Genomic DNA, 11,833 nt, shown 5'->3' on the forward strand with positions numbered 1-11,833 from the left:
AGGTTTTTAGCAGATGAGAAACACTTTCATGCTGTTCCTCAACTCTGAATGTGGCTGCATGTTTATTTACAAATTTTTTTCTCTTGTTCTGTCTGACACATTTTGCGCTTGCCTAGTTGGCTGCCTATGCTCTCCTGTAATCAATCTCTTTTGTAGGTCTCCCTCTGCTCTCCGCCTGGTGCTTTTCTCTCTCCCATCCACCTCCTCCTACTCTCCGCTGCCTACTTTTCTTCCTAGAGCACTCCTCTCTTCACTGACATCACATGCTCGCTAGTTTACCCCCCGACACACTCCCCTCATCGCTAATCTCTCTCCTTTTCGCCTACTCCCTCTCCCACGCGTTGTCCTCTCCGAAAAGATGAGGGGGTGCGTTTCTGTATGTGTGATTGATATGTTATGTAAAGACACTTTACCGACAACAGGCTAACAGTATGATTGCAGCAGCAATCTGAGTTTAAATGTATTCAGTGAATGCTAAGTGCATAAACATGAGTAAATTTGCCCTGTTTATAACTTAGTGCTGTACAAAGATTAATCCTGTATGTTCGGTATGAAAGCTTTGAACACACACATTCTGCTCATGGCAGATGCTCTTAATTAAGACAAAATATTCATTGAATTGATAATTGAAGTGGACATGAATCTCAGCCCAGTGTCTGACATATTTCTAATTGCGGGGGTTTATCTGCTTGAAATAATTAGAGGCTGCTGAAGTTCGAGCTCAGTGTGTTGGATCATGCATCTCCTGCTAGTGTTGTAATTTGGCAGCAGGGGGTACAGGGAGCAGATGGCACTGACAGACTGTAACTTACCCAACAGAGAGGGGAGGTCATTACATGCTGGGTAACACCGTGGAGACAAAGGGGAGAAAGGAAGGCTAATGTGCACAGGGAGCGATGTTGCCACATGGGGAAAAATATTCAGATTAAGTCGTGACATAAAGCATTTGAATCCTTCCAGCTGGTTCATCTCACTCATCACATTGACAAGGTGTTGGCTGACCACTGCCCTTTGACCTTGATTTGTGCAGTACAGTAACATGCATCAGCATGGCTTACACAGGGGAGAGTTCACAGTCACCTTGGCAATGACAGTCGCCTTCTCCAAGGGTATGACATCACGGCAAAGAAAGGGAGATGTGGAGGCGGAAGATGAGGTTTGGTGGGGTGGGGGGGGGTCGTCTCTGGCTCTACAAAACCTCTGCAATATCCCAGCTGATGCCCCAACATTCAGCTTCTGCCAAGAGGACAGACGCAAGAGGAAGAAAATCATCCTTTCAATTCCATCACAGAGTGAGGAGGAGGAGCCAGGCAAGTGAGATAGTGATGCTCACAGCAGGTACCAACAAGTGAGAGGTAGCCAAGAGACAGAGCGAGAAATGAAGAGTCCGTGAGAGCAGAAGACATCCAGATCTTTGAAAGAAAAACAGGTAAGTATTCCATTTTAAATGGTTTAAACCATGTTAAATGAGGAATGTTTAGAGGCTGTTTCAACAAGCTGCTAGTGAGTTTTTTTGTAAGCACATAGAAGTTTTGTAGGAAATGTATCTTTTAAAAATTACTGAAATCACTGGTAGTAATTTTTTTTTTTTTTTTTTTTTTTGCCATTTTAATTAAAAAAGCAAAATCCTCTATTTTTTTCAAAGAATACCATCTAATCAGGACTTTTTGAAAGAAAGAAATCCTACTTTTGCAATTATAATTTTCTACTTTTTTTTTTTTTTTTTTTGTGTTTTGTGTACTCCATGTTTCATTTTAACCTAGATTTTAAAGCCTAACCAGAGACGGGGGCTGCAAATTGGCTTCGGTTAAATGCCCTATATATCCGGCATCCCATGCTTTTATATATCTGTATCTACTTGTTTTATTTGCACAGCACCTGCTAAATATCCAAACAAAAAATGATATGCCCTGAAGAAATCAGTTGAGCATTGGTTAACCTGTGCCTGTAAAGATTTAACTAAAACAGTACTAATTTATGTCAAGACCATATTTTAATCTGATTATATATCATTTTTTATGCATTGTTTTTAGATATATTTATCATTCTTGTTGCGTTTTAACTTCTCCGCATGATTCCATCTGTATTTGGATCTTTGCAGGCAGTGTTTCCAGTTTTCGTCACCGGTCATTCTTGCGCTTCATCTCCGTTGTCATGTTGTGTCCTGTGCTGCTTTGTGCCACCCTGCTCCTCCTGACACCCCTGGAGATCACAGAGGCTCGCGCTCTGCATCCTTCTCCTGACTCTGTGCAGGTCTGGGGGGTAGGGGAGAGGGAACAATAGAGAAGGAAGAAAGAGTAGATTGAAGGGGATTCAAAGTGGATGACTAGTGGATACAAGAGAGCAGTCCAGAAGGAGTGGAGAGTAATGAAATAGATCACTGATTGAATTATTTGCCCTTGTACACCGCCTGACGATTAAATTTAATATTTTTTCCCTTTTCTGCAGTTTATGGAGCAGTTTCTGGAGCATTATAATGACCTTTTGACCCTCGATGATCTGGAGAACCTATTGAACAGCCAACCTGAGGAGCAGTCCACCTTCTCTGGGATCAAAGCAGCTGACTACCCCAAATGGGCTGAGGTACAAACACAGCCTGAGACCCCCTGGCTGCGCCTGCTGAAGGGTGCCCTGGCCAATCAGAAGAGAGCAGAACCAGACCGATCACGAAGGGGGTGGAACCGGGGATGCTTTGGGCTGAAGCTGGATCGAATCGGGTCCATGAGTGGACTGGGTTGTTAGTGCAGAGAAACACAGACTGGTGACATGCTTCTTAGATTATGAAATGGCTAAAACACACATGCAAAGGTGTTTACCTGCAGTGAAGGATGTTTACATGCGTGTAGACTATATGTAGTATGGTGTGAACTTAGTGTTGCTAATGTGGTTTCATCCCGTGTAGATCAGACACATCACACTAATAGTCATCATTTAAAAGAGCAGCTGTAGTTTGTTCCACATGTATGTATTAAGCTGAATAATATGAGCTGTGTTTACATCAGATGATCATCTTTGATTGTTCCGCTTGTTTAAGTCAGTGACACTTTATGCATCTCCAGCTTTGTCTGCGTACAGTAAATGTCAAGATATTTAGACATTTTGTTGCCAGGAAACCGTGTGTAAAATTGTGTAATGGACGTGGCTATTCAAAAAACAATGGCACCTGTTTTTTATGTTGATTTATGATTTGCATGAATAAATGGATTTGACATTTTCTATTGTCTTTTTTTTTTTTTCTCAGATCTTTGTCAGAACTGTTACATTTTGTCCCCATCCTTCTGCAGTATGGAATGGATGTTAAGTAATAACTGCAACTCTGCTTCTTCTATAACTGAATTTACTACAGGGTGTGTACAGAACATTTTCTAAACACTGATCCTTATTCTGCAATAAACTTAGAGGAAATGAAAATGAATTGTCAACACCTCTGATAAGGTAAAGTCAGATTTTGACTGTTAGGTTTCATTTCTGGCATTTGAGTTAAATTTTGACATAAAATAGATGCAGTTTTTCTACCACAGCACTTGATGGCAGTCTGTGTGTATTTGTTCATCTGTTCACTACTGCCCTTTGGACTGTGTACACGACTTTAATACATGATGCAAGTTGTATAAATGTAGCTTAAGGGCCCTCTTACATGCAGACATTAATCTGTACATATAACAGTGTTGTTACTGCACTTTCTGTTAAACCTGACAAATATGTATAGTTATATTAGATAATAAAGACACTCTATTATGTGTTGAATCTAACAGCGACAGCTCTACTGAACTAAAAATCATTCATCCAGATATTTTAAACCATGGTCAGTCACTTTCTGCTCTACAGTAGGTAGGGTTGTCTGTCATAATGCAAAAAGAACATGTGATCTTTACAAGGTACCATTTACAGTACTGGGAGTATAAAATGGCCCAAGTGTTCACTAGCCAGCCAGAATCTAAACTTAGCCTGACCTTTACTTCCCCTCTTTGACCTTAAGCTGCAAAGCAGATGCCAACGCTGGCATGCATGCACTCGGGGTTGTGGAAGTTCAGCTATGCCGGGACCACTGAACTGCAACCATGAAACGCCAGGTTTTGGTGCAGAGCAACATCCTACTACAAAATATGTTTTACCACATGATTGACTGGGGTGGAAAACAGCAGGTTACTGAGTGTCATCTTTGGTCTAGCTAGGTATTTAATGTATTGCATGCTGATGGTCTGCCTCGGTGACAAGATGCCTTGCCGTGGAAAAGGTTTCAGTTCACTGTGAGGAGTGCTGGTGAGGCACGGTGTACAGTCAGGAGGGGCGTTGACAACAGGATACAACATGAATGGCCCACTGGTTTAAACAGACAATCTCATTATTCTGATTTAGCATTTTGCTTTCTTGTCACTGTTTCCAGACGTAATTCAGGATGAAAGAAACGGACATGCTTGGACCTCTGTGTGCAGTGAGTGAAGACTGATCATTCAAGGAATGCTTTTCCACCTTTTTTTTAATATAACCTGAGAAAACAAAAATGGCTGAATCAACTGAAAACAGACTGAAGAAGCCCCCTCTACACGTCTGATTGTGTGTTTATGTTAAGTAACCAAGACTCTCCCAGACTTTTGACTTCTGCTGACAAGACAGAGAAGCAGAGAAAGAGGGGTGAGTATCCCTAAGTCTAGGGTCATGGTCTTTGGACATTAAATGTCAGTCAGAAGGCAGAGATTTGATCCCTCATTTGCTGCCTCTGTGTCTCTGACTGTATTTACAGAGAAGGTCAGTGAGGAACCCTTCTCTCTTTTCAGTCCAGTATCTCAGGAATGTTACCAGACACCCCAGTTTTGTGCACAAGTCTGAAAATAATGTGCCCAAAATAAAATAAAAAAGGTTATTGTTTTTTACATGGAGACCTCTTACAGATGCAAACAACCAGGCCTGATGGCACTGATGGCACTGGAACTCAGAAGTTAACTTCGCCAGTGTAAATTGAACAAAAGACTCCCAAGCTTTAGGCCTATAATTAGCAGAAAAGGGATGATAAGAGAGAAGTTTCTAGGTTGTTCTCCTCACGGACTGAGCTGTAGAGGCCTTCCTGCACGTCTCTCTGCAGGCTGACGACCTTGACATTCAGAGGGGGGGGGGCGGGGCGAGGAGCAGTGACCATTAAGGGGCGTGGCCCAGATCACGGTTAGCCATAAAAACGCGCAGCTGTTCTGTGCTGCTCCCCACTCACACCCGGAGTCGCAAGGCAGATTGAGGCGTATCACAAACGGTAAACACCTCCTGTCATGAAATGGTTTCAGTCCGGCCTCAGCCACAGGCTCCAGGACTGAATGACGAATTTTAGATCACCTGTGGATAATCTGCATGGGCTTGCTTTAAAGCAAATTACTTTAGGCGTGAGTTCAGCCACATGGGAGAAACTCTGCTTTTGTGTAGATTTACTGCTGCTTGAACAGGGAAAGTTCTTATCTAATAACTACCCGGAGAAAAGCACTCTGCAGATTTAAACTGAGCTCTTCTCAAAGTACTGTTACACCTTGATACCTTTCTTTATTTTTTTTTAATGTTTGTCTGAATTATTTTAGCTCATAGTCAAAGAAACTGCTGATCTTGTACTGAACGCTCGTGTGCTGGTTTGTCAGATCTAATAAGTTTTTCTTCCTTTCATTTCTCCTTCCAGAGGACTAGACCTACCCAGGCAAAATGGTGAAAGTCGGTATCAATGGGTAAGAGAACATTTTCATCCACGCACTTTAACAGTGAACCCAAATACACTTAATTAAACTAAATAAGTGACACACGCTTCACTAAGTGAAACAAGTATGTGTGCACCCTGAGCTCACAGAGCCACACCCACCCCTCTGGCCTGTGCGCACATGTAGTCTTTAACAGTGATTTATCTTTAATGGCGCCTCTGGACTACTCTACAGGAAACACTGCTTTGAGCTTATTTATTTGTTGGTAAATAAAACGGACGAGTATTGTAATAAATACGACAAATATATGCTGTTACTGCACTGGGATACATTTTAGTTTAAAGTAAGCAGAAGTTTGAACCTCATAGAAAAATACTTCATTTAAATTCAAGGCAAGAAACGCTTCCTTTAATTAAAATTGTAGGTCACTGAAAAGGCTGCTGCAAGTTAGAGTTTTTTGGAAGGAGACAAATGAACATTCATTGGACAAACGGGATATGAGTGAATTAGATTGTGCATGTAAGCTTAATATTGCTTCTTTAATAATTAGATGAGTCCTGGGCAGTGGGGGTGGGGGGACTTGTCCTGAATAGGACAGACTGCATTAATCATTGATGTTGGCTTAATTAACAGATACCAGGTAGCTGCTGAACAAGGGAAAATTTGTTTTGGACGTAATGGAGGACATATAGATAGACACCTACGTCAAGCTGTGCACAGACCCACAGCTGGTCTTTTTTTTTTTTTTTTTTTTTCTTTGAGATCTTTGACTTTTGGCCCACAGCAGATAACAGTCTGAGGAAAGCAGAGAAGGACCTGTGCTTTTCAAATACTATTGAAAACACGCAGTCTGACGTTAATGTCTGTTTGTCTCTCCACCCCCTCTCCCTGTGCCAGAATTTTGGACCCCATGGTTAAAAAGTAACTTGGTCTCTGATCACACAGCAGGCTGCTGTCACCAGGATTACCACATTAGAGGTTCATTTCGACTTTAGCCCCAAGAGTGGAGAATGTGTGAGCCATGCAGCCATAAGCTTTGAAACACACACCTCTCCCATGGCACTTCCTCCTGAACCCTGCCCTTTCTTTAGCTGTGGTTTCAGGTCTCCTGAGGGGTGGGAAGGGGGTGGGGGGTGTCCATGTATCCCCCAACAGGTTGAAATGATTGTCAGAAAACAGATTTTACTTTGACATTTCAGACATGGTACAGCTCCAATTTACTGTAACTGACATGACTGAACAGGTCATCTACTGACTTCTGTCAAAGTTACATGGTGTCATATCCCCATCTAGTGGCCAGATTAAGAAACTACTGTTCGTGTTTCAGATTTGGCCGCATTGGTCGTCTGGTGACCCGTGCTGCTTTCCACTCCAAGACTGTGGAGATTGTGGCCATCAATGACCCCTTCATTGATCTGGAGTACATGGTGAGGAAAGAATGGTTTAAATATGACATTAGGATTGTAAACAAACATCAGCCATCAGTTACATGCTGCTGAATGTTATGCAAATTGATTTCAATTATCAACTCCACTGTTTTTGTCAAATTACTGAAAACGGTCAAATGTCTCCTCATCTCTTCTTCAGGTCTACATGTTCAAGTATGACTCCACCCACGGCCGCTACAAGGGCGAAGTCCACTCTGAGGGTGACAAGCTGGTCATTGACGGACATAAAATTTCTGTTTTCCATGAGTGAGTTAATTATCCAGGCTTTAGCTCCAGAATGTTTTAGTTTCATTACAGGGGCACAATCATTAGAAAAAGAACTGAAAGTATTTGACTTTTGTTGCCTTTGCAGGAGGGACCCTACCAACATCAAATGGGGTGAGGCTGGTGCCCACTATGTGGTTGAGTCCACTGGTGTGTTCACCACCATTGAGAAGGCCTCTGTATGTACCTTTTTGTATTTGTACTATGACATTTTGTACATGTTTTTAATGAACAGTTGTTGCAGTGATGTGTTAATGGGATTTCACCACAACACTGTAGGCTCACTTGAAGGGTGGTGCCAAGAAAGTCGTCATCTCTGCACCAAGTGCTGATGCTCCCATGTTTGTCATGGGTGTCAACCATGAGAAGTATGACAAGTCTCTTCAGGTTGTCAGGTGAGAATCAGTGTCTCACAGGCTTTGTTTTTGGATATTTGAAGTGATGCTAAAATTCAAATCAGAACACTGGTTTTAAGTTATGGCATTAGTGTTTCACTCATCTATATTTTATTTTTTAAAATTGTACAAACATTACTTATTTTGAAAGTGTTCATTTAACTAATGCTTTGTCTCCATAGCAATGCTTCCTGCACAACCAACTGCCTGGCCCCCCTGGCCAAAGTCATCCATGACAACTTTGGCATCATTGAGGGCCTTATGGTGAGGATTAAAACTCACCTGGAAACAATCTGGCAGCCCCTAAATCCATATTTGGAAACAGCCTGAAATTACAATTAAGGTGCTTATGTTTGAATCATCCTTATCTCTTCCTGTCTTTGTCCATCAGAGCACAGTTCATGCCATTACTGCCACCCAGAAGACTGTGGATGGCCCCTCTGGTAAGTTATGGAGGGATGGCCGTGGTGCCAGCCAGAACATCATCCCTGCTTCTACTGGAGCTGCCAAAGCTGTTGGAAAGGTCATCCCTGAGCTCAACGGGTCAGTGCCAACAGTGCATGACTTCATTGCAGATTAACAGTCTAAACAAGACCAGTGAAGATGGATTTGGTTCTTACCCACTGCATGTCCCCATTTTACAGCAAGCTGACTGGCATGGCCTTCCGTGTCCCCACCCCCAATGTGTCAGTGGTTGATCTGACAGTCCGTCTGGAGAAACCTGTAAGTGACGGTGCAAATATTCTTTTATTGAAAAGATAAATCTGGCATTACTTTAGTTGTCTGTTAAAAGGAAAAAACAAAACGGCCATGAATTTATCCTAGTAGTAAGTTGTGCTAACAGTGTTTATGTTGCTGTAAACAATAGTGTAGTTTAGTCAATCCCACATACACCTGAACAAAATGGCTATTGATCTGCTAGTAAATAGTCCCAAATAACTGAACTCAGAGCAACTCTTTGAGCAACTTCTGTTACTCCAAATTCTACTTTTGAAAATTCTTAATTTACTTCTGCCTGCCCCCCCAAGTCCCCAAGTAGGTATTTAGGTCTTTAGTCAGACTCTGGACTGAATGCTACAGGGTAGGAAAGTCAAAGAAATGGGTTTGGATCTTTTTCCTAAATGAGTTACTGATCAGTTGAAATATTACCACATTTATCGTTTACATTTATGTAATAATGAAACAATAATTTTTTTTTGCATGTTTATATATTTGTATTTGAATACAAACCAAACATTTCTCCACAGGCCAAGTATGATGACATCAAGAAGGTTGTGAAGGCTGCAGCTGATGGTCCCATGAAGGGCATCCTGGGATACACAGAGCACCAGGTATCTGCTCAACTATCTCACCTCATCTTTAAACAGTTTTGTTCATCACTTCACTCAATGTCACATTTTCTTTGATGCAGGTCGTCTCCACAGACTTCAACGGTGACACTCACTCCTCCATCTTTGATGCTGGTGCTGGCATTGCCCTCAATGACCACTTTGTCAAGCTGGTCTCATGGTATGTTTTCAGTCCAAATTACATTCATATCCATATATATAGTTAATAGTAATGATGCATACTGACTTGTTTTTCTTGCTTCTTCACCAGGTACGACAATGAGTTCGGCTACAGCCACCGTGTGTGTGACCTGATGGCCCACATGGCTTCCAAGGAGTAAATGGCATCACCCACATTCTCCTCAACCCAGAGTTATAATTTTGCAATAAGACATTGTATTCTCTATACCTCTTCTTCCATCTGATAGTTGACCCCCCATGATACGCCTGAGGAAAGGTCCCACAGAGCAAACAAAGATTTAAATTGGTGACCAATTACTTTTTTGTATTTGTTCAATTCCCTGTTCTGTTCTTGTGTGAGATGGGGTGAAGGTGTGAGTGTCTGTAGTACTGAAGTGCTGCAGTGAGTGGTGGAATAAAGTCCTCGATTTGTGAGATTTGCACCGGTTTGTGTTTTTTTTTTTTTTTTTTTTTTTTTTTTTTATTACAAAAAACATTGATATTGAACAGCTCCCATGAGTTAATTCTGATATTGGTGATTGGATTCCTATGGGTGGTTGACTTCATAAACACTAAAAACAGGTTTTGATCCATGCATAACAAAGCTGGGTGCACCTGTGAACATCCCCACCCTGTTAATTAAATTAAAAATCCTGTCCTTTTGACAAAATGTTTTTGCTGAAGCTCAATCAAAAGATAAATGTCTAATCTATGAGTTTCCAATATAAAAACAGTAATAAAAGTTGGTGTCTCTTTTAGGGAAATGCTATAAAAATTGACCCTTTTGTCAACTGGAAGTAAAATTTTACTGTTTTTTAAAAAAAAAAAAAAGAGCTGCTGTGATCCCAATCCAAGAGCTCAATTGAAATATTTGCTCTTGAAACTCAGAGGTCTAGTCAATGCATACAGACAAAAACATCAGCAGTGTAGTGCAGGCTGTCATCTCAATGTGTCCAGTTCAACCTGAGGAACATTTTTCAGAGTAAATAGGTCTTTGGATCTGAAACATTGGCTTCGTTGTTTGGTTTAGACAACAAATCAATGAAGCTACAGATAGATGCTCTGTACTGCAGTCAGGCTGGATCATTTCTTTGTGTTGTTTGACAGTGAGCAACTGGTTGGTCTATAGTGAATAGAAGAGTAAGTGTATATATAATAGTGTATTGATCCAGGCTCTCTGATATCTGAAGTTGCTGCAAATGGATGAACAAAAATTTTCTTTCATTATCCTAAAACTCTACCCCCAACACCCTTGAAATGTTTACCTCTGTCTGCTGCTGTTTTCCTGTTTTCGCTTTCTCCAGGTGTTGCTTCATATACAGAAGGTGGTGATCCATTACTTGCAGGAGACCAAAGTCTTCCTCTGTCAGCCTGTGTCATGTCTGGGTGTTTGTAACTGAATGCTGCCTGAAGAGCTGCTGTGAAGTCTGAGATTATTAATTTAATGATCATTCAGATTGGTTGACTCAAGTGAAAGGCTCAGTTAAATTTGCTGATGGTTAAATGTGCATTATGCTTTTTGTTTTCTAGGTCAGTGGATTGAGTGGCATCATGTGGCTTTTTCCACAGCTCTGTTGGGGGCTTACATATTATTCTGGGCTTCGCTGCCTGCTCTTGGTTTTGGGGGCTATGGAGCAGAACATTATGGGACCAACTGCACCATCAACTGGTAATCCTCAGTTTTATTGCCTGTGTGCTGCAGTCAAACAACACATGTGAACAATAACCAGTGTGCTTGTATCACTATTTCAAGGTGGAGCACAGAGTTGTCTCTGAATGACAGAATCTTTATCTTCTATATGGCTCGTAGTCTCTACGCCTTTGTTTATTCATATACTTGTCATTCATTTAAGCCGCTATGTGCAGAATTGAAATATTGCAACTCCAGCACCCCCTAGTGATAGAAACAAAAAAGACTTTAGTTTGTTCTCAAAACAAAAGCAATGCATTTCTTCTGTTTATTAGGTAAACCAAACTAATGCAGTCTAATACAACAGTCTGGCAATAAATACTCCCACAATAAAGGTGATAATGTTTTTATAATGTATTGTTTCTTTATAATTTCTAATAACGTTCTTTCATTTCTCTGCATCATTATGGAGGATCTAATTTGTGGTGGGTGGTGGAAAAAGTTACCACAAACCAGTTGACATGGCAAAAGTGGCACAACCAGCCTTGGATTCAGTCCAGTTTGATATGTATAAAGAGTTAATTTTTTTTCTGTGAAACTGTTTCACCTTCCAAAATTGGCCTGGCCCAGTTCTGGCCCACACAGTGCACTTACAATCAGCCCACATACCACAAAAAATGACGGCCCTTTGGTGGCCCAGATCTGGTTTGCCAGAGGAGGGCCACACATGGGCCAGCACAAGGCCAGCTGCAGACACACTGCCTGGCCCAGATGTCAGCACTGGCGTCAGATGTCTACCTAATATATATCTTAATCAAGCCATGTAATAACCACATGTGCCACCAGATTAAAAATGCCTCAACAACAGTGATACAATTAAACAAACATTTATTTTGAATTGAATAGCTTATTCTAA

General features: G+C 41.3%; 2 protein-coding genes across 3 annotated transcripts; both read left to right on the top strand.

The window, feature by feature from the left end:
* Positions 1-1,413: 1,413 nt before the first annotated feature.
* On the top strand, positions 1,414-3,216 carry nppcl (natriuretic peptide C-like). 2 transcript variants are annotated; one of them, XM_026317584.1, is made up of 3 exons: positions 1,414-1,429; positions 2,102-2,253; positions 2,449-3,216. In XM_026317584.1, exons 2-3 carry the CDS (start codon positions 2,155-2,157, stop codon positions 2,740-2,742), a joined length of 393 nt encoding a protein of 130 aa, XP_026173369.1. In that variant the 5' UTR covers positions 1,414-1,429; positions 2,102-2,154; the 3' UTR covers positions 2,743-3,216. The 2 variants fall into 2 exon arrangements, with proteins under 2 accessions (XP_026173369.1, XP_026173370.1); XM_026317585.1 differs by lacking the exon at positions 1,414-1,429 and having other exon boundaries at positions 2,145-2,364.
* A 1,914-nt stretch (positions 3,217-5,130) lies between these two features.
* Positions 5,131-9,724, top strand: gapdh (glyceraldehyde-3-phosphate dehydrogenase). Its single transcript, XM_026317537.1, has 12 exons — positions 5,131-5,245; positions 5,657-5,702; positions 7,000-7,099; positions 7,260-7,366; positions 7,473-7,563; positions 7,664-7,779; positions 7,962-8,043; positions 8,171-8,322; positions 8,424-8,502; positions 9,027-9,110; positions 9,191-9,288; positions 9,379-9,724. Exons 2-12 carry the CDS (start codon positions 5,680-5,682, stop codon positions 9,446-9,448), a joined length of 1,002 nt encoding a protein of 333 aa, XP_026173322.1. The 5' UTR covers positions 5,131-5,245; positions 5,657-5,679; the 3' UTR covers positions 9,449-9,724.
* Positions 9,725-11,833: the final 2,109 nt, after the last annotated feature.

The sequence above is a fragment of the Mastacembelus armatus genome, chromosome 16 (genome assembly GCF_900324485.2).
Source record: "Mastacembelus armatus chromosome 16, fMasArm1.2, whole genome shotgun sequence".
NCBI lineage: Eukaryota > Metazoa > Chordata > Actinopteri > Synbranchiformes > Mastacembelidae > Mastacembelus > Mastacembelus armatus.